General features: G+C 45.7%; 2 protein-coding genes, 1 long non-coding RNA gene and 6 other non-coding genes across 10 annotated transcripts; 2 read left to right on the top strand and 7 right to left on the bottom strand.

Annotated features, from left to right (window-relative positions):
• The first annotated feature begins 12,039 nt into the window (after positions 1-12,039).
• Positions 12,040-17,322, top strand: LOC134006810 (CTP synthase 1). 2 transcript variants are annotated; one of them, XM_062445856.1, is made up of 18 exons: positions 12,040-12,138; positions 12,600-12,776; positions 12,879-13,049; positions 13,361-13,461; positions 13,601-13,717; positions 13,872-13,955; positions 14,065-14,145; positions 14,238-14,389; positions 14,581-14,713; positions 14,969-15,057; positions 15,165-15,259; positions 15,424-15,486; positions 15,603-15,646; positions 15,737-15,833; positions 15,919-15,974; positions 16,111-16,207; positions 16,337-16,481; positions 16,852-17,322. In XM_062445856.1, the coding sequence occupies exons 2-18, from the start codon at positions 12,611-12,613 to the stop codon at positions 16,940-16,942; spliced, it is 1,782 nt and encodes a 593-aa protein (XP_062301840.1). In that variant the 5' UTR covers positions 12,040-12,138; positions 12,600-12,610; the 3' UTR covers positions 16,943-17,322. The 2 variants fall into 2 exon arrangements, with proteins under 2 accessions (XP_062301840.1, XP_062301838.1); XM_062445854.1 differs by having other exon boundaries at positions 12,059-12,231.
• A 506-nt stretch (positions 17,323-17,828) lies between these two features.
• LOC134040947 (uncharacterized) lies at positions 17,829-19,644 on the bottom strand. The gene is made up of 7 exons (XR_009932929.1): positions 19,612-19,644; positions 19,167-19,226; positions 18,872-18,930; positions 18,644-18,682; positions 18,387-18,457; positions 18,080-18,130; positions 17,829-17,909 (listed from the first exon to the last, which is right to left on the bottom strand). It is a non-coding gene; the product is annotated as an uncharacterized LOC134040947 (long non-coding RNA).
• LOC134007104 (small nucleolar RNA SNORD99) lies at positions 17,973-18,043 on the bottom strand. The gene has a single exon (XR_009928007.1). It is a non-coding gene; the product is annotated as a small nucleolar RNA SNORD99 (small nucleolar RNA).
• LOC134007097 (small nucleolar RNA SNORA44) lies at positions 18,211-18,341 on the bottom strand. Its single transcript, XR_009928000.1, has one exon. It is a non-coding gene; the product is annotated as a small nucleolar RNA SNORA44 (small nucleolar RNA).
• Positions 18,535-18,614, bottom strand: LOC134007106 (small nucleolar RNA SNORD103/SNORD85). The gene has a single exon (XR_009928008.1). It is a non-coding gene; the product is annotated as a small nucleolar RNA SNORD103/SNORD85 (small nucleolar RNA).
• Positions 18,762-18,839, bottom strand: LOC134007107 (small nucleolar RNA SNORD103/SNORD85). Its single transcript, XR_009928009.1, has one exon. It is a non-coding gene; the product is annotated as a small nucleolar RNA SNORD103/SNORD85 (small nucleolar RNA).
• Positions 19,005-19,141, bottom strand: LOC134007108 (small nucleolar RNA SNORA16B/SNORA16A family). Its single transcript, XR_009928010.1, has one exon. It is a non-coding gene; the product is annotated as a small nucleolar RNA SNORA16B/SNORA16A family (small nucleolar RNA).
• LOC134007090 (small nucleolar RNA SNORA16B/SNORA16A family) lies at positions 19,298-19,437 on the bottom strand. Its single transcript, XR_009927993.1, has one exon. It is a non-coding gene; the product is annotated as a small nucleolar RNA SNORA16B/SNORA16A family (small nucleolar RNA).
• A 1,856-nt stretch (positions 19,645-21,500) lies between the features above and the next one.
• LOC134006696 (protein FAM167A-like) lies at positions 21,501-22,932 on the top strand. Its single transcript, XM_062445661.1, has 2 exons — positions 21,501-21,979; positions 22,159-22,932. Exons 1-2 carry the CDS (start codon positions 21,755-21,757, stop codon positions 22,288-22,290), a joined length of 357 nt encoding a protein of 118 aa, XP_062301645.1. The 5' UTR covers positions 21,501-21,754; the 3' UTR covers positions 22,291-22,932.
• Positions 22,933-25,449: the final 2,517 nt, after the last annotated feature.

The raw sequence follows: 25,449 nt of genomic DNA, 5'->3' as shown, positions 1-25,449 counted from the left end.
AGGAGGACGGGGAGGACGAGGATGAGGAAGGCCAAGGACCATAATCTCTGAGGAGATCCGAGCCGCTTTGGTTGACCATGTAGTCAACCATGGTCTAACAATGAGGGAGGCTGGGCAAAGAGTACAGACAAATTTGAGCAGGTACACTGTAGCATCCATCATCCGGACTTTCCGAAATGAGAATAGGTAAGAAATCTACTCTCACTACAAAATTGCAGTAGGCCTACTGCATATCAATACAGTACTCAATGAGTACAGTAGTACAGTATTGCCTGTGGACTGTTCTGTAGGACTGTAAAAATAAAGTATGTTTCAAGTATTTGGAAAATGTATTCCTACTTTGTATTCCTACACAGTATTTACAGTATTTTACTATTTGTTTGGCAGAACTGAAAGATTACCAACACAAGGTGGTTGGGAACGTCTTCTGTCTCCTGAACAGGAAACTGAAATCATGAACATGGTCCTAGAAAATAACGCCATAACATTACGGCAAACACAAAGAAAAATAATAATAATGTAACTGTATACACTATACAGTAAATTATTCTGTTGTTTTGTATGTAGACCACTGTATGTGCAACTTTGTGTTGGTTGGGATGTACACTGTGTACATTGTTTTTCTGGGAAAAATACGTAAAATATATTTGTTACCATGTATTTCTGTGTTCTGAGTATAAAAACAATATTCTCAAATATTTTACAACACACTTATGTATGTACTGTCTGTAGTAAATGTAACACTGAACAAAAAAAGGCCTAACTCACTATGATGAATGAAGAAGAAGTGTTTTCCATTCCTGAATGTAAAGTTTAATTTTGCAGGAGAAGTGAGGGGTTTTGCCCATTGTGTGTGGGTATGCATTCAGAAAATGTGTGTAACCAATCGAGAAAAACTGTATTGTTTGACCTTATGAAGGAAGTGGATGGAGAAAGACCATTTCCCTTCAACCAACGGTCGCTTTGCGGCCTGCTGCCGGGTACAGGCTACAGGCAGCTGTTGCTGGTGTTGTTGTTTTTGCACTGTGGGGGGGGGGGGGGTCAGCAAAAGAAGAGAAGACTAGCAACCTGAGAGGAGCGATGCAAGCCCAGGGGTGTTCTGTTTGTAGAAGCAAGACACAGAGCTAGATGGGAAGGAGAGACAAAGAAAGAGAGAGAGAGATAGAAAACGAGAGAGAGAGAGAGAGAGAGAGAGAGAGAGAGAGAGAGAGAGAGAGAGAGAGAGAGAGAGAGAGAGAGAGAGAGAGAGAGAGAGAGAGAGAGAGAGAGAGAGAGAATGGAAAGAGATGGAGAGGGGGAGCAATAAAGACTGTAACAATAATGCCGCTTGGGGAAAACAGAGATCGGATAAATTGATTGGAAGTGACTGACAAAAGACGATAGAGGCAACTGACAAGCTCCACGGGCGTAGCTATAGGTGTTAAGTCAGCCAGCTCTGTCACTCTGTCACACATGCGCACGCACACAAACGCACACGCAGAGATCATCTCGCTGTCCTTGCACGTCAACAGAGTAATGCTACACTCCCAAAAGCACGTGTGCACTCTGTTCATGAATCATTAACCATCTGCTGGTGGAACAAGGGAGGCAAGGACAGAGACAGAGAGAGAGAGAGAGAGGGGGGGGGGGGAGAGACAGAGTGGAGAACAGAACAAAGTCTGCCTTTTTTATGGCATCTCTTTGACCCAAAACAAAGAGTCTGTTTAGCTGCCTGTAGCCAGCAGAGCAGGGTAGCTGGAAGGGAGGGGTGGAGGGAGGGAGGGGTGGAGGGAAGGGTGGAGGGAAGGGTGGAGGGAGGAAGGGAGGGAGGCGAGGAAAAGGTTACAGGCTGCAGGCACCGAGAGACCCAGTCAAGGAGAGGAGAGAGGGAATGAGGTAGAGGTGAAAGGAGAGAGGGACGGGGAGGACGGCAGTATTCTCTCTGGGTGGCTGTTCTTGCTGCGTGGTCAGGCAAGGGAGGGTGTAATTGGGGCAGCTGTTTGGCAGCTTGGGACGGCCTGGGGTGGTCAGCTGGGAGTGACCGCAGAGCAGCTGCAGCTCGCTGGCACCAGGAGGGAGGAGAGGAGGGATGGGAGATGGAGGTAGGGAGGCCTTGATGGAAGGAGGGGAGAAAAGGGGAGACGGAGTGATGAGGGGATGGAGGAAGACAGAGGGTGGATGGGAGGAGGGAAGCACGTATACTTTTGGGCTTTTGCGGTCATACGTTCCCTAACAGAGCAGAACATCTCCCTCCCGGTCCTTGATCTCCATCCTGCTCCACCATCCCCACTCACATCATTCTCCCTCTCTTCCCCCCCGCCCTGCTTCAGTGAAACTCAACCCTCCTCCAGAAACGTCCTAGGTTACTCCTAATTTAGTTCTTGCCTCTGAATAAAAGCGACAAAAAAGGCCAAAAGTCTCTAACTGTTATCCGAAATATGAACGCCGTTTGACACGGAGGATCTCCAGCATTGCATCTCTCGTCAAGATCTTAACACAGAGAGATGTGAGATGTCAGTGGTGATGTCATGAATACTGTATGTGACAATGTGTGTGTGTTTCGGCCCGGCCAGCTCTTCCCTTGACAGGTGCTGATTGCTTAATTGGGCACACCAGTGCCTTGCCGGGGCTGGTCCTCACGAGGGCAGGAAGCTAATGCAGCGTGGCCAACTGAAGGACACAAACCTCGAGAGATATTTGGGGTTCGTCTTTGTGAAAAAGCGCTATGTCCATTATACCCTCTACCTACGCCCCCCCCCCCCCCCACTCTGTTGTTGTTGCTGCCTGTCAAGAGCTGTAATTGTGTATCTCTGGTAATATTTTAGGCTCTGACCATTTTTGTTTGGGATGCAACTTTGGTGGACTAAGGGAATCGTGTTCCAGTCAGAACAGTGACCCCCTGTTTGCCACGTTTAACCGTTCACCCCAAAGCTTCTAGAGTGCATGAGTGTGAGTGTGTGGGAGCATTCGGCAGTGTGTGGCAGTGTGTTTAGTGGTGGGGGGTAAAGACCTGTGCATAGTCGCAAGCTGTCACACTCCTGACTTAAAGAGGCAGCATGCTGACTCGTCACACACTCACACACTCACACACTCACACACATACACTGCATCTAAAACAGTCCATTGTGGCCAGGCAGGCTGTCTGGCGGAAGCCAAGGAAGCATTGTCATCCTCTCAGACACACACACCCTCCAACGGGGCCCATTGTTGGGGAGTGCAACAAAAGAGGATAGGACAAAGAGAGTGGAGAGGCCGGCTTGAAGGGAGGGGAGAGAGAGAATCAGAAAAGAGTGAGAGGAAGGGGGAGAGAGAGAACAGAGGGGGTGTTGTTGTGATGGGCAGGTGCGTGTAAGGAGAGGGATGAGTGGGAGGGAGAGGGTTTTTTTAGATGTCCATTTTGAATCCACGGTCAGCTCTTTTTGTACACTGTGAACTTGCTTCACCCATTTGGTGTGTGTGTGTGAAGTTCAAAACAAATTAAAATGTATGATACAAACAAAGTTACTACTGATTGTGTGAAGTTTATGAATGCTCCTGTTTGCTATCTAAAACAGGTACGAATTGGTCCTTTAAAGCTTAGTGAAGATGCTAATTCAGATTTAAGGCAGAAAAGTCATTATTTTCAACATGGCTGTATGTCGTCAACTTAACAACATTCCCAATTTTTCAATTGAATGAACCTGATGACACACACACATCTACATGATCTTGACCTAATGACAGTAATATCCTCCATCTGACCACACGCACACACACAACAGCACAGCCAGGAACGTAACAGATAATACCTCAGTACTATGCACTGTCAGAGAGTGGCAGGAAAGTGGCCAAATGCATGTGCAGGGAAGGGGGTGGGATTAGAGCTATTTAAAGCTCTGCACGTCTGTCTCTCCAGGCACAAGCTAGATACACTCCAGCACCCTCCCCTCCAACCTCATCTTCTCTCTCTCTCGCTTTGTCTCTCTCCCTTATTTTCTCCTGCATCTAGGCAATCAGACAGGCAGCTAAGCAGACTGACCGATAAATTGATATATGTACACAGATAGACAGACAGATTGACAGGCCGATCGAGAGACAGACAGACAGGCTGATCAACAGACATACAGACAGACAGATAATCAGGCAGACAGGCAGTCCTCTGCTTCAGGGCTCAGTCTACTTATGTAACAGCCTCTGTGGTAGTGGAGGAGCACCATCTGGGCCTGGGGCAACTGTACTCACTGTCCTGTACATAACAACCTGTGTGTGTGTGTGTGTGTTTTATGTGTGGGCGTGTGTGTGTGCATGTGAGTAAGCATGCACGCACGTTGGTGTGTGCGTGCGTGTGTAAGTCCACGTGAGTGTCTGTGTGTGCGTGCATGCAAGCATCTTTCTTCCAATCCCCTTCCCAGTCGACTCGGTCAGCCACAGCATACGAGGGACCCATAGCCTCAGTCAGAAGGAAGAGGAACGGAAAGCAGAGCTGGACACACTCCTGGATGGAGGAGTCGATCTCCGTTCCTTTCTAACTCGACACATCACACTTGGCCTGCCTCTCCAGGGAGCTCTCGCCCTCCTTTCTCCTGACACCCAAAGTTAATTATGTAGCTTAGAGGGTTTTTCCCCCAAGGGGAATCACTAAATCTTTTCATATCCTTTGGAAGGAACTTCACCGGCAAACCTCCAGATGACTTTTACCAAGGCCCAGTTTTGTTTCATTTCCTTGGCATGTTGCGTCATCCTGTTTTTCCTGAGTGTTACCTGGAAACTTAAGAAAGGTTCTTGAGAGCAGGTCTGGTTCTTTATAGAGCAGGGGGCAGGCCTAGGGCTGACTCATCACTTTAAGAGTTCCTGAAGAAGCTGTTAGGGACACTGAGGCTCCCTCCCAACACTTAACATGGACAGATACATCTCCATTGGTTAAAACTACTGATGTGCAGTTTGGACGACAACACAAGATCAAATCTGGGGTAAAGGGAATTCTCTATGGGATTGAGTTTGCAGGAGAAGCTTGGAAGCAAAGTATACCTAAATAGAGAATCTCGGGCATTCCAAATAAAATATAAATACAAAAAAACTTGTTGCACAAAAATGAGATGGTTATGGACAGCAACTTCTGATTTCATTTGAATAAACATTTCCTTCGGTTATAGTTGAGATTTTATTATAGAAGATATAATACAGAAAAGTGATTTGATTTTATGTTTATGAAACAACACGGCTGTCTTCAAGCTAAACTAACGCCTGTTCTTCTCCGTCTTTGAAAAATCCCCTCAAGCTTTATATCCGCAGAGTTCGAAATACGTTTCGAAGTCTGGGTAACTGAGTGCCACATCATTGCTCTGCTGCAAGCTGCAAAGTTTCAGTTCAGAGTTTCAGATTAAATGTGACCTGCTTTGTTTACTGGTAGGAGAGGAAGGAGGCGCGGCGGAGAGCACAGGCTTAGCGTCAGTTGTACCCTCCAGTCCTACACTTTCTCAGCTCTTCATCTCCATCATCTGTCCTTCTCCCTGTCCTCTTCGACTGTCCACTGTTCTCCCCCACTCTCCTCTCCTCTCTCCTTCTCTCCTCGTCTCCTCCTGTGTAGCGGGGCCTGCGGTAATGACCTCCCTCCGTTTCAGAGAGCACCTTCAGCCTGGCCGTGGGCACAGGCAATCTGTCGCCTGTTTGTGCCTGTGACATCTGCTCCCACAGGGACGCAGGATTAGTCTCCTCTCTCCCTGCATGTGTGTGTGTGTGCGTGCATGGTGTGTATTTATGCGTGTGTGTGTGTGTGAGAGAGAGAGAAATAGAGAAGGGGAGAGAGAAGGCAAAATGGAGAGACAGAGAGAAGGAGAGACACAGCCGAGTGAACACTTGAAGCATGTATCACATAGGTGCAAAAATTCCATGCACACCCAGAAAGACACTCTGTTCTCAATAGAACAGAGTGTTCTGAAACACTTAAAATGACATAAACCTGAGTCCTTCACCCTCACTCCCTAAACACACACATACACACTCACACTAACCCACATAAGGGCCATGCACTCAAGCTGTACAAGCATCCAGTTCAGCAGCCTACTACTAATCTGACTCAAACTCTGATTCCATCCCCCTTGCGCTTGTTATAAATTGATCATCCTTTCTGTTTGACGGTTTCACACCAAACTTAAGCCCTCACTACTCCCAGTCAAAGATCATCTGAGTCTGTCCTGACACAATCTTACTACTTTCTGAAAATGTTTCAGATGTTGTCAGTTAACACAATACTGAGTGTGTCTATAAATAATATGAACATAGTGTGATTTTGAGATGTCTGTGTGCGTGTGTGTATGTGGACTTAACCAGAACTCCCCTTAAAGAATAGTAAAAACATTGTAAAACAGTAACATTTGAACTTTTCTTGGTCCTCACAACTTATTCACCATTTCTAGGGGGGTGTATGGGTTTTACAGTTATAGTTAGAATTAGTATAAGGGTTATAATTACATTACGGTATGGGAGTACGAGTGAGGGTATAGGGTTCAGGTTAGGTTAGGTTTTTGGGTTGAGGTCAAGGTCAGGGTTAAGGTTGAAGTTAGGGTTAGGGTTGGGGAGTCTCAACAAGAATAGCAACTCAAACTGGTATGTGTTTGTGTGCCTAACTTCTCTAACAACAACCAGATTAACCAACTTTGTTTTGGAGCCATGGGGGTTATTTTAGATGAGTTAGGAATGTTTTACCATGACATTCTCAAGCCTTATCACAGACTTGTTTTTGCTCTCCACTCAAGACATTCTGTTCCTCAGGGTTGTTGGGTATGATGCTGTGACTCTGTCATTTCTGGAACAGCAGCAAACAGACTAGGTAGATATATTTCTGCTCTCCTCCTGCCCTCCTCCTCTCTTTCCCCTCTTCCTCTACTCCCCACCTCTCCTCTCCTCCTCCTCCTCTACAGCTCTCATCCCCTCTTCCCCGCCTTTATTTTGTTCTTCCTTGCTGTGAGCTTGCAGTGGAGCTGGAACATTCCCGGGATTCCACACACCCTGATTGGTCAACGAGGATGGACTCTCTCTTGAGGTCAGATCCTTGGCCTCCTCGGTACATTCTCCGCAAACTTTGCCATCTTCATCATCAGTCTTCTCTTCATCCTTTTTACTAACTGAACCCGACAGACGGGAGTGGCACATTCATAAAATGTTTTGCAACCTTCATCATCATCATCCTCATGGAACCTGATAGTCTGTCAGCAATTAGTCAACTGAACACTAACTGGTCATCACGGGTCGGAACCACAAACACAAGTTGTTATGAGTTGTAGTGTGTTTTCAGAAAGCTTCATACAATCTCAAACATTTGTAGCGTCATTGTTCCAATTGCATACCTTAAAGGTAGGATCTAATAATCAATTCCTACTTGTTTACATTTGCTAGTTCCTTCTTGGTAATCCTCGAGGGCCAATCATACTGTGTGCTGGTCAGAGGAGTGTAACATTGAACCCGCCCTGCCCCCACCCAGCCAACTGATTACTGTTAAGGCTATATAATCTGCTCAAACGCATGCTACATCAGATCTCTTTTCACTTTCACTTTTCACTTTTGGTCCAGCGTGTGTACTGATTGTGCCTTGTGACATGTACCTTGGAGCTGTAGTGTGAGATGGATGTGTCTCGATTTAGTTAGTTTGTGAGGATTCATGCCACATGTCCCTCAGTTCAATCATGACTCATACTGTTACACCATGGCTATGCACAGACATCCCTCCTTTATCCTGCATCTCTCTATTTCACCCTGGCTCTTCCTAGCACCCTCTCTCTCTTTACTGTTTCCTTCTCTCTGTCTTGCACACATGCACACACACACCACTCACACACACCACACACACACACAACTCCCCTCCCCCACCACTGTGCAAGGCGAAGCTGGAACACAGTACTCTCCGCCACCAATCCGTGCCCTCATTTTAAACATATCTCCTGCCTAATTCACTCAGTTACATAACAGATAATTATACAACTAATTCACTGGGCTCCTCAAAGACTAGCGTCACAAGGGCACTTGAAGCACATAACTGCCAAAGGGGGGCAATGAAGAGAGGGGGGGTGGGGTTGGAAACAGTTAGAAAACGGGTACAGCTATTTAATGAAATAGAGTGATTTAGGCTAGATTAAAAAGTTCCTTCCCACATTCATGAGGAGAAAAGCTCCTGGGCTTCTGAGAAGAGCTACGGTCTAAACCGTCAGGAATTATTACACCACACAGAACAACTGTTTTCTCCATTGAGCGGCACTACACCTAAAGATACCCCGTAAAAAACAACATTTTCAAACTACAGTCACGTATGTTTTCCCTGTGTCCGTATCTGGCCTGGGTGGGAAGATAGCCAGTCCGGCCTCAGTTAAGCTATGACCCTAGCCGGCTGCTTTCACACTGATGTCTGTGTGCTTCCTGTCCTCTTTCAACACAGCCTGACATTCCAGGGTGAACATGTGATTCTGCTCTCCCTACCCCCGGCCGCCTGCTGGACAGCCGAACCATGTGACCTGGAGCCCGCTGCATACGGACGCATCATTAAGCCACGCTGAGAGAAGTGGAGAAGGAGGCGGATTTAAGCAGCCGAGGAAAGCAATGGGTGTTATAATCCACCCTGTTATAATATGGGGTGATTATTTAGTAACTGATTATTGAGACTGGTAGGAACACCCTTATGGCTGCAAATAGAGTTCACCCACCCAGATTGAATGGTTGTGGTTACTGTCAGTGGTTGGCGCGGCCATTTTTTTGGACTCACCAAAACGATGGCTGAGAAAACATCTGTGAACGACTGCGTTGCATTCATGTGGGCCAGCTAGCGTTCCGGGAGGTCAGTCAGCCAGCTGTTAGAGAGCACACATCTGCCTATCTCTTTCTCTCTCTCTCTCTCTCTCTCTCTCTCTCTCTCTCTCTCTCTCTCTCTCTCTCTCTCTCTCTCTCTCTCTCTCTCTCTCTCTCTCTCTCTCTCTTTCTCTCAGAGAAAGAACAGACTGGGATAAGGCTGAAAAGGAACAGTGAATGGATGAAGAATCTTGTGACAGAAACAATTGGTGGTTTTGCCACCAAGTCAAACCCACAGCCAGAGTGTGAGACACCACACACCACACTGGAACCTTCCTTGCGTCTCTCCAACAATGTTTTGCGGTGCAGAAACACCAATGACGGATTTTCGTCCTTCGGCTGTCTGCTGCAGGGTCGTGCAGACGTGGAGGCGGGCTCCGGTGGGTTTGATGTCCTCGACGCCTCCCCTCGCCAGCTACATGCCGCCCAGGCCAGGCCGGCAGGCGCAGACAGACACGCTCTGGGCCCACCATGGTCACGGTCAGACGAAGCAACGAGGACACACAAGCAGGTGTCAGGGCCAGTGATGTCACTCTGTGTCGCGACAGAAACATCATCCACAAAGGAGAATTAAAATGACAATAAAAGGCATTTTTTAGGTGCTTTCCCAGACACACAAAACACAATTGAGGGGAATGGGAACATCTACAGCAGGTGACATTGATATGAATGAGGGTCTGGGAGGGAGGGGGTATTTGTTATTGTTCTATGTCCTTGCTATCGTTGTTCTCTCTCTCTTTCAGTGTGTGGCACCTGGAGGGGTTTGATTCATGGTTCCCAGTATTCGAACTCCAGGAACAATCCCAGCTGTTCCACAGTCACAACGGAAGTGAGGGGGGGGGGGGGGGGGGGCAACGATAGCTAATGTAATTAGCCAATGGATGAGCGGGGAGATGGTGGGGCCTGCATTGAGCCAGCGGAAAGGAGGGGAGGGGGGAATCTGATGCTCCCAAACGACAGTGCCCCTATCTCAGCATGAACAAAAAGCCTCCTACTCGAATGTCATCCTCTCAGCATAATTAAATGAGATAAAAGTCAGAGCGGCGGAGTGGCGAGCGGAGCGCACAAACACCCCCGTGACAACGTCTGCCCTCCCGTGGCTCTCAGAAGCTCTGGGATCTTATGGCTGCTACATTGATGGAAGAACAAGAAAAAAATGTGATCAAATGTGATGGCCGCCCCTTCGACGCATGACACTTGTGTGTCATCGCGCTGATGTGAGTGTGCATGGAAAAGACAAGAGAGACATGGTCGGGGGGTGGGGGGGGGGGGGATCAGAGAGAAAGATGGAGAAATAGAGGGAGAGAGCAAGAAAGGTAGCGTGAGGGAGAGAGAGGGAAATAGAGGCCCCATCCCCCCTCAGAAACTCCACCCCAGTCTTTTGTAAACCCAAAGAAATGCATGTGAAGGTAATCCACAGCAGAGCAGAGCCTGCCCAGCCTGGGGATGGTTTAACCCCTCTGCTGTTACTTAACATGGGGGAGGTTCCACCTATCAGACCTGAGTTCCTCTTCAGGCACACTGCACATGAGTGAGAACCTGCCAATCAAAACCTGGCCAGTCCCTGCTCCTATCACACAGTGCATAAATAAAAAATGGAAATCTAAATATGGGCAGTCAGATTGACAATGACCTTTGACTGACTTAACATGCATTTACATGTTCCATGAATGGTTGCTGAAGGGATGGGGCTGGGAAATAGACACATGTTAACCGACAGATGCGTTGCTTCCTGGAAAAGAGCACGAGACGTCACATGGATAGAAGAAAGCATGCAACAGGATCATCCATGTGCACACTTCTGAGCGGGTCTGTTGGGCTGGTCCTGGCAGCCACTGTTTCCTCTCCAGATCTATTAAGAGGAAATGGCTGGCTGGGGAGGCAGGGGCCAGCCCTGAGACACTAATTTAATCACAACCTTGGTTAGATATGAATTAAAATTGTGTTATGTCTGCCTGAGGGCAGCTGCGTTTCTGTGTAATGGCTGAGGTTCTGCCAGAGACAGGGAGAGAACAGACAGACAGTACAGTAAGAGTGTCCGACCTGTTCGCTCTGAGTCATCGTCTGTCAGTTCATGACTCCTGTCCCTCTTTCTGTCATCCTGCAAAGCCACATCAGCAACAACAACAACAACAACAACAACAAAAAACACCAACTTCTCCCGACAGAGTACAGAACCCAGCCCACGTCAGATCAACATGCGCAACAAACAGAGTGATTATTTGTCAGAGGACACCATGTGAGACACTGGTGCTCGTATGAGTTGGTCCGTCAGCTGCGGAGGAAGGAGGACAAGCTGGCCTCTGTCCTGCTCGGTGGGTCACGGCACAGAGGGCTGGCTGGCCAGTTCATTACACAAGAGAGGCTGACCTTTGTCTTGTGCTCTTTAAGGTCTGAAATTAACTCCCTCAAACACATACTTGTATCCAGACTGCACCTGCTGATTGTGAAGGTTTGATGTGTGTTAATGTTTGAGATAGAGATTAAGACTTGTGGCTCCCCCTACCCTATATCCATCTGAGCTTAATCTGTTAGAGCTAGACTGTGTGCTCATATGTATACTGTATACAGTATATTCAGCATATATAAATACATCCTTTCAAATATGACATCACACGTCCAATGGTTTTTCAAAGAGGTTATCAATATAAAAGCAAGATGCAACCCCTGTTTGTGTTATTAAACTAATCTAAAAACAATACAATAATTGTGTTGTCATTTAAAATGGAGAGACAGCTAAAAAGTCCAGAGTGGAGAACATCTAAAACGATGTGCAGCCTTTGGGGTATTTATTTCTCAGCTTGGCACCCATTGGCAGAATATTTTTCACTGTCATCAGTAGCAATGTATGGCTATTTTACTGTAAATCAAGGTGCTCTGAATTCATGATGGAGTCTGATCGCCACCTGCTGGATAATTACTGATTGTACCGTCACTTCACACACGTCATGAAATCTCGGTGTGGGCTAGCATGCACACATATTACGCATACTTGGTGCCCACGACTTGCAGCGTGAAGCACGACGCAATCACACACGATATTTCACAATAAGAGTGCATCTTGTGTTATCACACACTTTAATAAATTGAACATTACAACAAATATTATACCATAATGTATAATTGTGGAATGACTGTCACTTTCAATTGTTATCGAAGGAAAATGGCTGAACCAACGCTAACTTATATTAGACGTTATCATTTGTAAACTTTTATGTAGAAAAATGTCTACGGCCTAATGCGGCTACTTTCACGACAGCAGGCGAGCAATCGCTGGGAATGTGTGAAACACCATGCTCGTTGGTGATGATTGGTCAACCAACACGTGTTGAGAATAGCTGGATGGTGAGGCACAACAAAGCGTCCGGTATTAAATATCAAACTTTTTTAAAACAAATTGCCGATTTGTAAAGCTGTTCTGATAATCATTTTAATTTGGTGAGTAAGCGTGCTGTTTTTAACTACCCTGCTAGCTAACTAGCTAGTAAACATGCAATGCATAGAGCTATGACTGAATAGGCTAGGGACTTAGCTAGCTAGCTGGCTCAGTTAAGGTTGCCTGGATAAATGTGTCCTTGTAGTTTTAAATCACCAAACTAGCGTACATACTTTTTAATCATAAGCAATCTAATTTCTGTAATGATTAGGCGTTTCGTCATGTCGCTGTTCCCCTGTTAATTTGTATTAATTTAACTCTTTATCCAAGCAATTTTATGTATTTAAAAGTTAACCCAACTAACTACCTAGCAACAAGAATATAACTTATTTTTTAAGCTTTTAAATAACCTCTTCTTCAACTTTTACAGCACACCTCAATATGAAATACATATTGGTTACTGGTGGAGTAATCTCTGGTATTGGCAAAGGAATCATTGCCAGCAGTGTTGGAACAATCCTCAAGTCCTGTGGCCTGCATGTCACAGCAATCAAAATCGACCCCTACATCAACATAGATGCTGGGACCTTCTCACCGTATGAACATGGTGGGTTTGTATCCTCAAAGCAGTCGTTTTCAATCTTTTGTTTTATGTAATATTATTGTCACGGTTTGATATTGAACAATGTCACCTTATGATGCCTCGCAGGGGAGGTTTTTGTGTTGGATGATGGTGGGGAGGTGGACTTGGACCTGGGGAACTACGAACGCTTCCTGGACATCCGGCTGACCAGGGACAACAATTTGACCACCGGCAAGATCTACCAGTCAGTCATCAACAAGGAGAGGAGGGGGGACTACCTGGGCAAGACTGTACAAGGTGAGGCAGCCTTCTCCTTCCTGAGGAACAGTAGTTATGCTGTTCTTTTTCAAAAAAAAATTTTATTAAATGATCATGGGTTTGAGTTTATACTGCAGTCAGTCATAGCAAAATTAAAAAAACGAAAAAATAAAAACGCATGTATTGATGTACTGTCAAAGGTGATGAAAAATAAGACATACTTTAGGCACATTGAATGCAGACAGAGTTGAAATGGTCAGAAGAAATGTATTGTATGCCATTCTGATACATACTGATGAAGCTAATTGAATTGAGATGATGAACCGGCCGCCTTTGTTTCGTCAATGCAGTGGTGCCACACATCACAGATGCCATCCAAGAATGGGTGATGCGCCAGGCCAAGATACCTGTGGATGATGACGACATGGAACCCCAAGTGTGTGTAATAGAGGTAACACAACACAAACGCCCCCTTTTTTTCTTACACTGCCACTTGTATGAATGGAGATATCAAGCTGGATGTCACTCAACATTTAAGACGCTGTCTGTCTTTGGGACTTCACTCACCATTTTTTTTTTTGCCTCTGCAGTTAGGGGGCACTGTAGGGGACATTGAGAGCATGCCTTTCATCGAAGCCTTTAGACAGTTCCAGTTCAAGGTCAAGAAAGAGAACTTCTGCAACATCCATGTCAGTCTCATACCACAGGTAAGACTGTACTAGAATATAAACCCTCACACACACAGACGCAAACACACACTTCTTTCAGTCTCTAGAGTAGCCATTCAGCAAGTGGTATATGCTTTTTGATGTGCGCACACAGTGCCAATGCATTTATTCTCTCTGTCGGGGGGTGTTCTAGCCCAGTGCTACAGGAGAACAGAAGACCAAGCCAACCCAGAACAGTGTCCGGGAGCTAAGAGGACTGGGCCTGTCCCCCGATCTGGTGAGGTTTCCAACTGGATCTTACATCGCTCATCATGACTTCCTCTGCCATCGCTGGCGTAGAGTCTATGGCAAAGATTGCCCGGCTAATAGAACCGTGTTTCCAACAGATCATGTGTCGCTGTTCCACTCCGCTGGAGAACTTGGTCAAAGAGAAGATCTCCATGTTCTGCCACGTGGAACCAGAACAGGTACCGTAGCCTTTCCGTTCAGCTGCATACTTTGGATATGGTGGATGAACACAACACTGTTTGATTCATCTGCGGTCTCCCTCCTTTCCCAGGTGATCTGTGTCCATGACGTGTCGTCCATCTACCGGGTGCCCCTCCTGCTGGAGGACCAGGGTGTGGTGGGCTACTTCGCCCGCAGGCTGGAGATGCCCATCGAGACGCGGCCCAGGAAGATGCTCACCAAGTGGAAGGAGATGTCAGACAGGTGGGTGGACGTGGACCAGCCTCCAGGACTATATGCGTTTGCCATTTTTTGTTTTTTTGAATAAATCTCTGCTGTTAAATGCCACTTCTTCAATTTGATGTCTCATACTCTGTAATGCAGCCCTACCACCGTCTGGTGGATTCTGTGAGGGCGTAGCTGTAGATAAAAAGTGTGTGTCATCCTCTTTCTAGATCAGACAGATTGCTGGAACACTGCTCTATAGCACTCGTGGGGAAGTACACCAAATTCTCAGACTCCTACGCCTCAGTTATCAAAGCATTGGAGCACTCAGCTCTAGCCATCAGCCACAAACTGGAGGTCAAGGTAACCATCTACCAACACTGTTCTGACCATAAACAGGAGTTTGTTTTGGGTGATCCTTTGCAGAGATTGAGAAATGCTCATGAGTATGCATACATATTCAACTACTTAACAAGACATCAATTACATAACCGCAAGCTACACACCAGATGGTGTCGCCAGCTAAAACTAGCAACCCCACTTAGTTTTTTTTTTTCTTCTTCTCCCTTATCTTTCTTTCCCTTCGATCCTCTTGGTCTCTTTCTTTCTCACGGTTAGTATGTAGACTCTGCAGACTTGGAGCCAGAAAAGCTGCAGGAGGAGCCAGTGAAGTACCATGAGGCGTGGCAGAAGCTCTGCAGTGCAGAGTGAGTTTAGGAAGGAGGGGAGAGTACACCAGCTCCATTGAAGAGGTCACAGATGGGGAGGCAGAATAACGTTGTGACATTGTGTTGTTGTTGTCTTGCCTGCCTAGTGGTATTCTGGTTCCGGGGGGGTTTGGTGTCCGAGGGACCGAGGGAAAGATCCACGCCATCAACTGGGCCAGGAAACAGAAGAAACCCTTTCTAGGTACCAACAACAGGCGATGTTGTGTCAGCAACCGACTTAAGACTTTTAATGCGATTATGGAGAACCAAAATAGAAGAGATGCTGTTTTTTTGCATGTTGACACATTATCTCAAGCCATGGTGCCAGCATCGTTGACCCCACAGCTGATTCTTCTCTTTGGGCAGGTGTGTGTTTGGGTATGCAGCTGGCCGTGTGTGAGTTTGCCAGGGATGTTCTGGGTTGGAAAGGTATGGTCAATTTTTCAAATACACACACTCTACAGATAATTCATCCATCAGTGGTTCTTGATGGTCATAAAACAGGTATGGTATAGGTCACAATTTTTTTTTGTGTTTTCCCTCAGATGCCAACTCCACAGAATTTCACCCAGAATCTAAGCACCCAGTGGTAGGTCTTATCTCTCAAACACAGGACAGATTTGTGCTTCAATGACAGGTCTTGTTGATCGTCAAACCGGTTCCTTATTGATCGTTCCAGGTGATTGAGATGCCAGAACACAATCCTGGCCAAATGGGTGGGACCATGAGGCTTGGAAAGAGACGGACCATCTTCAAGAGCACCAACAGCATATTGCGTAAGAGCAACTGGCACCATGTGACATTGTAATGACGGCGTAAATGAACGAGCTCTCTGAATGGTTGCGTGGCTTTGCATTGCAGGAAAGCTTTACGGAGATGTTGAGTATGTCGATGAAAGACACAGACACCGATTTGAGGTTTGTGAATAGGTCAAATGTTTGATTTTTTAAAATCTGGTTGCACTATAATAGGTTTTAGACCTCTTGGTTGAGCCTAGCTATTTCTTTTCAATTGGCCTTTGTGGTTAGTGATCGTGTTGGCCCCCTTGCACAGGTCAACCCAGAGCTGAAGCAGCACTTTGCTGCAAAGGGCCTCCACTTCGTAGGGGAAGATGTGGAAGGAGAGAGGATGGAGATCATAGAGCTGGATGGTGAGTTCATTTATTTCCGGAATAACACTTTAACATTTTTCTTTCGGATAAATGACCATGTAAGACTGCAAGGTCACATGGAGACTGGGATTCCGGTAAGATGCTCGTCTTTCCCTCACGTTTCCTCAGAACATCCGTACTTTGTGGGGGTCCAGTACCACCCTGAGTTCACGTCCCGCCCCATAAAGCCCTCCCCACCGTACTTCGGTCTGCTGCTGGCTGCGTCCGGGAAGCTGCAGGGCTACCTCCAGAAGAACTGCCGCCTGTCTCCACGGTAACCACCCCTACGTTGTGCGCTGCGTACATTATTCCAGTTTCCGTGCTCGTTTCCACTGCCCAGGGATCCCCATTTACGCATTTGAATGCCTTTTGGTGGGGACATTGTGTGGGAAAACATGTTGCCCTGTTTTAGTTCTATGGGAAGATGCCCATAAATGGATGAATAACTCCCAAAAAAGACAGCTGGTGTGTGGGTAGTGAATCAGATAATCAAATACTTGCATGACATCAAACTCGAATGTAGTTATGAAATTTAAGATCCTGTTTCACCATGTTGACTGTTTAAGGCACAACAGAATGCTGTAGAAGAGCTTGGGTGAAATAAGGTGTAACGTTCTCCCTTCTTCCCCCCCCCCCCTCCATAGGGACACGTACAGTGACCACAGCGGCAGCAGCAGTCCAGACTCTGAGGGCAACTTCATCCCAGATACCTCAATCTCCCGGGAGATGAAATAGGAGTGCCAAGCCTTATAGCTCCATGTATATTTTACTGGATGAGGTTACATATCTTTAGCCAATTTAAGTGTTCAGGTGATGTAAACACATGAACAGGACTGAATTAACCAGGCTCACCTGAACTACTCACAGGGATTTGTATTTTTTAATGCTCCTGACCTGGCAGGTTAAGCCATACTAACACTGTTGCCAGTACTCATTGTATTCATTTACATGATTGCCATGAAATTAGTCTAAGTATTTCAAGTTGACTTTACATGTGCCAGTTAATGCTGCCTTATGTAAATATGTATCTGAGTTAAAGGACCATGCAGTAAAATGTAAGTTGAGCTAATGCTTAATAAATCAGGACAATAAATTTGGAAACCCACTCCATTATGGTTTTGTTTCTGTTAATATGTACATTGGCACTAGGGGTGGAAATCAATTTACAATGAATCGCGATTGTCTTCTAGCAATTCACATCGATTCCCACAACAATGTGTAAGCATACATTGAATCGTGACCAAGACCAAAAGATTCCCACCCCTAATAGCCAGTAAGCTGTAGATTTATTTAACCATGTTGCAGAAATGTATTCAAGAAAAGTCTACTTATCGTCACTATTTTGTGACAGTTTCCATTTGTCGCTCGCGTTGAAAGCTCTATAGCACATCTAGTCATAGTTTGACGTTCAGTGTAGACAGAGCATCCGATGCAACAATAGTCGCCGCTCGCATCCAGTTGGGACACGGGTGTTCCGTTCCAAAAGAGGTCTATAGAACGTCTATATTAACAAATCAAGTCTCACACCTGCATTTGTCAAAGTATTAGTAATTAAAAAGCACCAGTTACCCACACACTAGGTTACATTACAGCATGTTGCAGTGAAGAGATGACCAGCATAGTTGTTTAGGTTCATTTATTAAACATGTTCAAATTGCCATCAATCTGAACCCAGCACAGGCCACAGGTCAGAACGTCACACCTGGAAGGGATGATGGAACATGAAAATCTCCCCCATCAGCAAGACAATGCAGCATCAGGGCACCCCTGATCTCAGTCCCATATCCGCATGTTTCATCCAACAGTCACAATAATAGGGTATCATCACAGACCACCATAAACACACTTGACACCACAAACATGTGATCATACCTGTTTAAGGCCTAAGAGATTCCACCACATGAAGGACCCTCGGGTAGGAGCCTGAAGGGCAAAACCAAACACGTTAGCAAGCAAAGTAGACACATCCACAACAATGGACCCCACAATCTGGTTCTGCACAAGCGTGTTGGACAGTAGAGTGACTGCCAAAGGCACGGGAAGGCCGTGACAGTCAAAGACTCCCCGTTGCTCTGGCATGCACTTGGAGAACCAGGGGCTACAGGAGAGCTCCGGTCCTTAGGATTGCATGCTGCCATGAGGTAGGGAGGCTACCAGAGACCCTGCTGTTTCGACTTACCCAGTCCTCCGTCCTCCGTCTCAGCCCAGTCCAAATCCATGGCAGCGGACGGGGTTGTCTCCATGGCATCACTAATGGAATACAAGACACATGTTAGGGCTGTGATTACTTAATATGCATGTATATATATAGAGGTCATCTGATACGAGTTGGCTCAGAAGAGTACATAAGAATTCTCATTATCGAGGCAATCCTCTCAGTGAGGGCAAGTGTGTCATCATAGCCAGCAAAAAACAAGTTAACAGTCTGGATTTTACCTTAAAATCCATTGGGTCGTCCCATTGTATCCACTGATCCTGCAAGAGAAACATTCAAGTAAGAGAATGTAATGCCTTCTTTTGGGCTTAGTGAACAACAAATGTATTCATTTTCTAGACATGGCTCAGTAGAGTACTAAGGGTTCTCATAATAGAGCAAGCTCTCAGTGAGGGCAAGTGTGTCATCACAGCCAGTCTGAAGTGTGCAGCAATTTAAGATAATCATACCTTGATAATGTCCTCAGTTTCATAGAATTGAACTCAAGCCGGATCAAGGTTTCTTAGGTCTACAAAAGGAAACAAAGGAATATAACAAGCAATACACGCTGCATTTGACATTATGAACCAGGCACGGCAATATTAGTGTCCTTCCCCTTAATGTTGCTGAGACAGTTACAATAGAACTGAACAGCGACCGTCGGTGAAAGTTATCATTTTGGCATCCTTTTGACCGTTCTTTGCTACGAGATAACATGAACGGCTTCGATAGGTGCCTAGTCAATGAAATGTGTACGTCAAATACCTGTTGGTTGAAGCAGTACATCCATTTGGCAATGACTTGACGTACATACTCCCGTACCCCCTGAAAGAGAATGGTGATGATTAGCCAAGTAGCTACAGTAACAGGCCACCTAGCAGATTTGTTTACGGGTTAAGTGTTCTTTTCCAATATGTTGCTGAAAAGGTACATGTTAACTACACAGCGACCGTCGGCAAAAGATGATACTGTTGGCTCCTTTGTTGACCGATTCAAGAAAATCAAGCTTACTGAATCGTCTTCGATAAGGGCCGCAACGTGATTTATAGCCCACGTGGAGTTATGTTCAAGTATATACGGAATTTTTAAAGAACTCAATCCGCATCCATAAACTCAGCATAAAAGCGATAACTCGCGCGTATAGAAGCACTAATATTTACGTACACGTATATAAAAATACACATTTCACTCATGCTAACGCTTTACTTACCGACCAACTTCATGTCACATGGAGAAGAGAGAGACCGGAAAAGGAGGTCGATCGCTTTATAAAGAGTGCAAGAGCCTGTGGATTGGTCTAACATGTCACGCGGTCAATTTCGTATCGGAAGTAATTAAAACATTTTGGGGGGAAGAAGTGTTTTGTTGAATGTTTGCACATTGTGTGTATAATTCTACATAATATGTCGTATCGTCGGTTATCTTTTGATATTAGCTGAAAAATCAAATCATAGGCTAGAGGCTTTCCACTGTATTTATTGGAGCCGTAACTTATTGTTTGGTCGGTGTCAAATTACATTACATTTACATTTAGTTATTTAGCAGACGCTCTTATCCAGAGCGACTAACAGTAAGTACAAGGACATTCTCCCTGAGGTAAGTAGGGTGAAGTGCCTTGCCCGGGAGCCAGGTGGCTGAGCGGTTAGGGAGTCGGGCTAGTAATCTGAAGGTTACCGGTTTGATTCCCCGCTGTGCCAAATGACGTTGTGTCCTTGGGCAAGGCACTTCACCCTACTTGCCTCGGGGGGAATGTCCCTGTACTTGCTGTAAGTCGCTCTGGATAAGAGCGTCTGATAAATGACAGGACACAACGTCATTTTACATGGCCGGGAATCGAACCAGCGACCTTCTGATTAATAGCCCGATTCTCTAACCGCTCAGCCACCTAACTCCCATTAATATTAAAATTAATATTAGGATTTACAACAAAAAAAATCAAACGAAAGTACACTAGCTATCAGCATATTTCCTGTTTCTTGCTGTATTGGTTCATTTGATCTTGCTTTAGAGACACCCTAACTGCAGGTGCATGAAAGTGGCTGTGTCCACCAAGGCTTTCACTGCAAAATACCACTAGGAGGCAGCCAAGTGCATCACTCAAACCTGTCAATAATCACCGTGTCATGGCATCTGTTGCTGTTACAGTCTTTACAGTTGCCAAAATAAGCCAATAGGGAGCCCCTCGGATGGGTTATAAGGACAGTTCTGAGTTGCCAGGAGCAGTTGGGTATGGGGATATCTATGGAGTCTGTCATAATTTAGATTGAATGTGTGTTTTCCAGCGGATAAGGGAATTACACAGGCAACACTATCTTGACCATATCACCATTTGTGCCTAAACTCTTTCTTTGTCCTGGATTCTAATATCCTTCTTTTGTTTTCTCCATTTGTGTCTTTCAGCTCTTTTATCAAGCTTAAAAAATAGACATATGATTGAAAATACTTCCTTACTGAGGAGAACTGCCCTGGGAAACAGTCTTTATTCCAGTGCTCTTCCAAATGTGTCTCCTAGAAACCCCTTTCTGTCCTATATATGTCAGGAAAGAGAATACACTGGACTCAGTGTCATCACTATTGAAAAGTCAAGAATGACTGTGCTACTATGCCAAAAACCCATCCAGGATCTCCAAAGGGAGTGGACTTACTTTTGACACAAAGGACCTGTCTACATTTCTCTATTGGATGGCCTTTGTGGCTCTCAATTGGACCACACCAAGCCTCTGTGTCTGTGTGTCTCTGAGCAACTTGCCTGTCTCTAGAGGGCATTAGAGTCCTGTTGAGGACTTTCATTGTCAGCCATTGAGGTTTGATACATTTCACACACACATTCATTCATTCACACACACACACAAGTTGGTCTTTACTGCAGAACTAGGAGCTGCACTGCACCTCTCAAACAAAAAGTCTATGGGGGCGGGATTTGAAGGAGAGAGTGAATGGGGGGCTCTTTTCAGTTCTTTTGGAGGCAACAATAGTCTTTGTCCAAGATCCTCCACCATTCTTATTGGGGTTACCAAAGGGAGGGGTGCAGGCGGGTGGAGGGCTGGTTTTCCATAGTAACAGGAACAAAACTGCCTGGTCCCACACTACGCAGGGAATGGGATGAGCTGGGCTGTTGGAAAAGAGCACACAAACCTCTGCTGAAAGTCAGCAGTCTTATACCTACAACAAACTGAGACAAGGAGGAGAGAGAGACTGGATGGGAGGACACACAGAAAGAGAACAGAGGGCCATGTCGAGCTGAACAAGTGGAAGAGCAAAAGAAAGGAGGAAAGAAAGGAAGGCAGCAGGTGTTAAGAGGAAAGAAACGTCATTCTACACAGAGGACAAGGACTAACACCCACACACGCAGCATGAACAGGGACAGTCACAGTGAGGACAGTTTGTCCTCGCTGGTTCTGGAGAACATAAAGAACAAACTGATTGACGCCTTCAGGACGACGGGGGACCCTGCCGACGTCTCGGGGTCTGGTCCTCGTGCTGGCCCCATCAGGAGCATCGACAGGAGCCACCAAGCCAACGAAGAGCTGAGGAGAGCGAAGATAGATGGAGCTATAACCTGGCTGAGGTCTGAACTGGTAGGTGTATAGATTCCTACAGACAACCCATTCAATGTACGCCTTTCTGTTTGTTTGTAAATCCATTGTGCCTGTGACTATCATGTGTTTGAGTGTGTGCCCATGTGCTTGTCAACCCATCTGCTTTTGGGTGTGTTGGGTCCGAGTCACTGATACCTCCTCCTGTCACAACCATGCAGCTGGAGATGCGCTCCCAGGACCGGCAGCTAGCCCAGACACTCCTGGGCCTCAACACGGAGATCCAGAGACTCAGGAGGGAAAGTATCTGTATGTCTGGGGCTCTGGAGCCAAAGGAGGAGGAACACCACTGACCTCCCCCTGCCAAATTGCATCTGCTCTGAGGAACATTCCCATAGTGGGGACTGAGTGGACCTAACTTACTGGAGCCCATGATGGGACTGGGACATTCTTTAGTGGAAATCCATAGAAGTGTTTTATATCAACGTGGCATCGATGGATGGAATGATACCACAGTCAAAGGTCGCACTCACTGCATGTGTGATACATTGGTCACATATCTGGAGCCCTTCATTGGCTTGTGTATGGACTGATTGCAATAACCTTCCATCTCACAGAGTGCCTATGAAATTTGCATACAAATGTGTATGGTGTTCCATGTCCTTTAGCATGGTTGTGCTATGCTTAATGGAGAATAAACCAACACTTGGATTTGTGATATGGCTTTCCACGTATGTATTGTATTCAGGGGGGTCAGATGGCTGAGCGGTTAGGGAGTCGGGCTATTAATCAGACGGTTGTTGGTTTGATTCCAGGCTGTGAAAAACGACGTTGTGTCCTTGGGCAAGGCACTTCACCCTACTTGTCTCGGGGAGAATGTCCCTGTACTTACTTTAAGTCGCTCTGGATAAGAGCGTCTGTTAAATGACTAAATGTAAATGTCTTCTAACTGTCTTTAAGTACCACAAGAATGGAATGGCTTGAGGACATGCTTTTTACAGATGTGAATAAATGGGCTGTGTACATCACTTTGGTTTTATTTTCTTTATTGGGGATGACATACTGTTTGTACTTACAGTACCTGTCAGAAACGTAAGCTCCATAATAAGGACAGATATATAAACATATTTTTTCTCATTCTGCGAAAATACCTTCTCAAATGTCCTTGCGGTGTAGGGGGGGGGGGGGGGGGAGGGGGCATTCCACTTGCAGTCACCACCAGGGAGGCCTATTCACTCACTGAGACACACTGTAGTGTCAGTCAGGATCCACACCCAAGCATGGGGTTGTAAGGACTACAGGAACGAGGAATTATGCACAGGATATTACAGTAAACAGTTCTCATCTGAACTGCCTCCTGTTGGTCTTATCCAACAAGTTAGACTACATATTTTACATTTAGTGGGAACACTATTAGCCATTTCTCAGGAAAAGTCTAACACACCATCACACACACACAATTGACTATTCCCTCAAAGGCAATTAGGGTTGCCCTTAGTCAAACTATGCCTATGATTAAAAACTGTGATATTCTATTCTATAGCAGCCATTTTAAAACAGCTTTGTTAAAAAACATTGGGCCATAATATTCTCGACAAATATCTGCCACAAGATTTACAATGAAAAGTTTATAAGTGAATAACCTTAAATAATCAGAAAATAGCCTTCGTTTCGTTCAGATTGTGTACATTGTGAACATTTTTATGATCTTTTAGGAAATTTGACAAATTATTTGTATTTTAAGATTTGTCTGCCTGCCTATCTACCGACAGATTAAAACAATGACCAACAGCATATGGCACAGTCACTTTATGTTTGTGTGAGAGTTTTGTCAATGCCACCATGATGTGACTGTACAGTAGATGACATTGGGATTAGACTGGGAAGCCTCCAATTCCCTTTACATTGACATTTGTTGTTACTGTTGATACAGTTCGATGGATTAAGGTATTGAGCTCCTTCTGCTGCAAAGCCTTCTGGGTAGAGAAGTAACAGGAGGTGGGGTCATACGTGTGGATAGACAGGACGAGAAGCTGACTTCACCCGAGCTTGTATAATAGCTACTGGCCCCTGCTTCACTCCCTGAGTCCGAGCAGACTTCCTCCTCTGGCTCCTCCTCTTCCTCCTCTGGCTCCTCCTCTTCCTCTGACAGCTCCAGCTTGAGCTCCTGGATGCCAGTGTGGAGATCCATCAGCTGCCGGATCAGTGCCTGGTCCTGAGAACGCATCTCCATCTGAGGAGAGTGGAGATACTGCACGTCAGCTCTGACACAGCACGATCCACACACACGCACACACGCAGGTTCATCTGTCAAATTAACATAGTTGATTAAGACAAAGAAAACTGCTGTTCTCCATGAAGAAACATCTCTACTTCAGAGCGGCTCTGGCATCATTTTGCTGATGAAGTTCATGTCCTCGATGTGACATAACCTGTGTTCAAACTTTTTCACTTGCAGGGCTGTGTCTTTCACATGCTAATGTACATTTACCAAAGCGTCTTTCTTGTCTTTTTTTTTATGAGAGGCAGTTTAATTGCCTGTATTGTGAGAATAGAATATTCGGAGTTTCACCACACTCAGAGTTCTAGTTTGTCCCAGGAAAGAGGAATGTGTGAACAAAGAAACATCTCTGCCAATCTGCATTTCATTCCACGTTAATTACGGCGTTGAGCTAGGACTGGGCTAGCGCTGAAAGAGGCTGGTTTTCCAATCTTTTGTTAAAGCACGGATAAGAAGAAGAAACATGAACTTTCCTTTGAGTAAAGGTTGCACCCCTCCCCCCACCGCCATCACCTTGGCTAAACTTAACTTGTGTGTGTGTTTGTGTGCGTGTGTGCCCTTTTTACAATCAGTGCAAACCAAACTCTCAACCATTTAATGGTGAACCTATTGGGCTATCCTGGAACATACTATACAAGTTATTGTTCCTTCTGAACGTTCTGCTTTCTCCTTCATCATGGCAACCAATGAATGCAGAGCCATCAGACTTGATGAAATCTAATGATCCAATGGTTCTACTTGGTGGATGTTTCCATTATTTGTACTACCTAGCAGCCCAGGCACAATGGGGAACTGACTGCTAGACTTAGAAGCTGGACCCGGGCAGGGACAAAAGAGGGGACATAGACCCCTGTATCACATCATGTTAAAAGCCTGGCAATCATTGCTCTCTAGAGTGTGAATGTAATTGGATTGAGTTTTTTAATTTGTGTTTGTGTAGTGAGAAATTGCCTCCATCAACACATTAGACTAAGGTTGATTTTGGTGCCTTCAAGCTTCAAGATGCCAAACCCAAGGGTTGCCACTAAACCATGAGAGAATTTCCCATAACACCAAGAGCCAGTTTAGTGCCAGAACAACATTGTCAAAGTGGCCTACAGTCTCCAACCCCCTACCCTCACCACTGTGCCTCTTTGTGAGCCTTCCATCTGACGCCTGGGTTTGTTGTGCTCTATGTGCTTGGGACACTAGGTTGCCATAGCGATCTGTCTGGCCAAAGACTCTAAATGCC

This window comes from Osmerus eperlanus, chromosome 20 (genome assembly GCF_963692335.1).
Source record: "Osmerus eperlanus chromosome 20, fOsmEpe2.1, whole genome shotgun sequence".
In the NCBI taxonomy this organism is placed as follows: Eukaryota; Metazoa; Chordata; class Actinopteri; order Osmeriformes; family Osmeridae; genus Osmerus; species Osmerus eperlanus.
This window is presented reverse-complemented; position numbering and strand designations above follow the sequence as displayed.

Bases quoted from the DNA above. Each gene is read 5' to 3' on its own strand.
- LOC134006696 (XM_062445661.1), top strand. From the start codon at position 21,755: ATGAACAGGGACAGTCACAGTGAGGACAGTTTGTCCTCGCTGGTTCTG. The intron at 21,980-22,158 runs GTAGGTGTATAG...ACAACCATGCAG, and splicing joins CCTGGCTGAGGTCTGAACTG to CTGGAGATGCGCTCCCAGGA.
- LOC134006810 (XM_062445856.1), top strand. From the start codon at position 12,611: ATGAAATACATATTGGTTACTGGTGGAGTAATCTCTGGTATTGGCAAA. The intron at 13,462-13,600 runs GTAACACAACAC...TTGCCTCTGCAG, and splicing joins CCCAAGTGTGTGTAATAGAG to TTAGGGGGCACTGTAGGGGA. The intron at 15,487-15,602 runs GTATGGTCAATT...GTTTTCCCTCAG, and splicing joins GGATGTTCTGGGTTGGAAAG to ATGCCAACTCCACAGAATTT.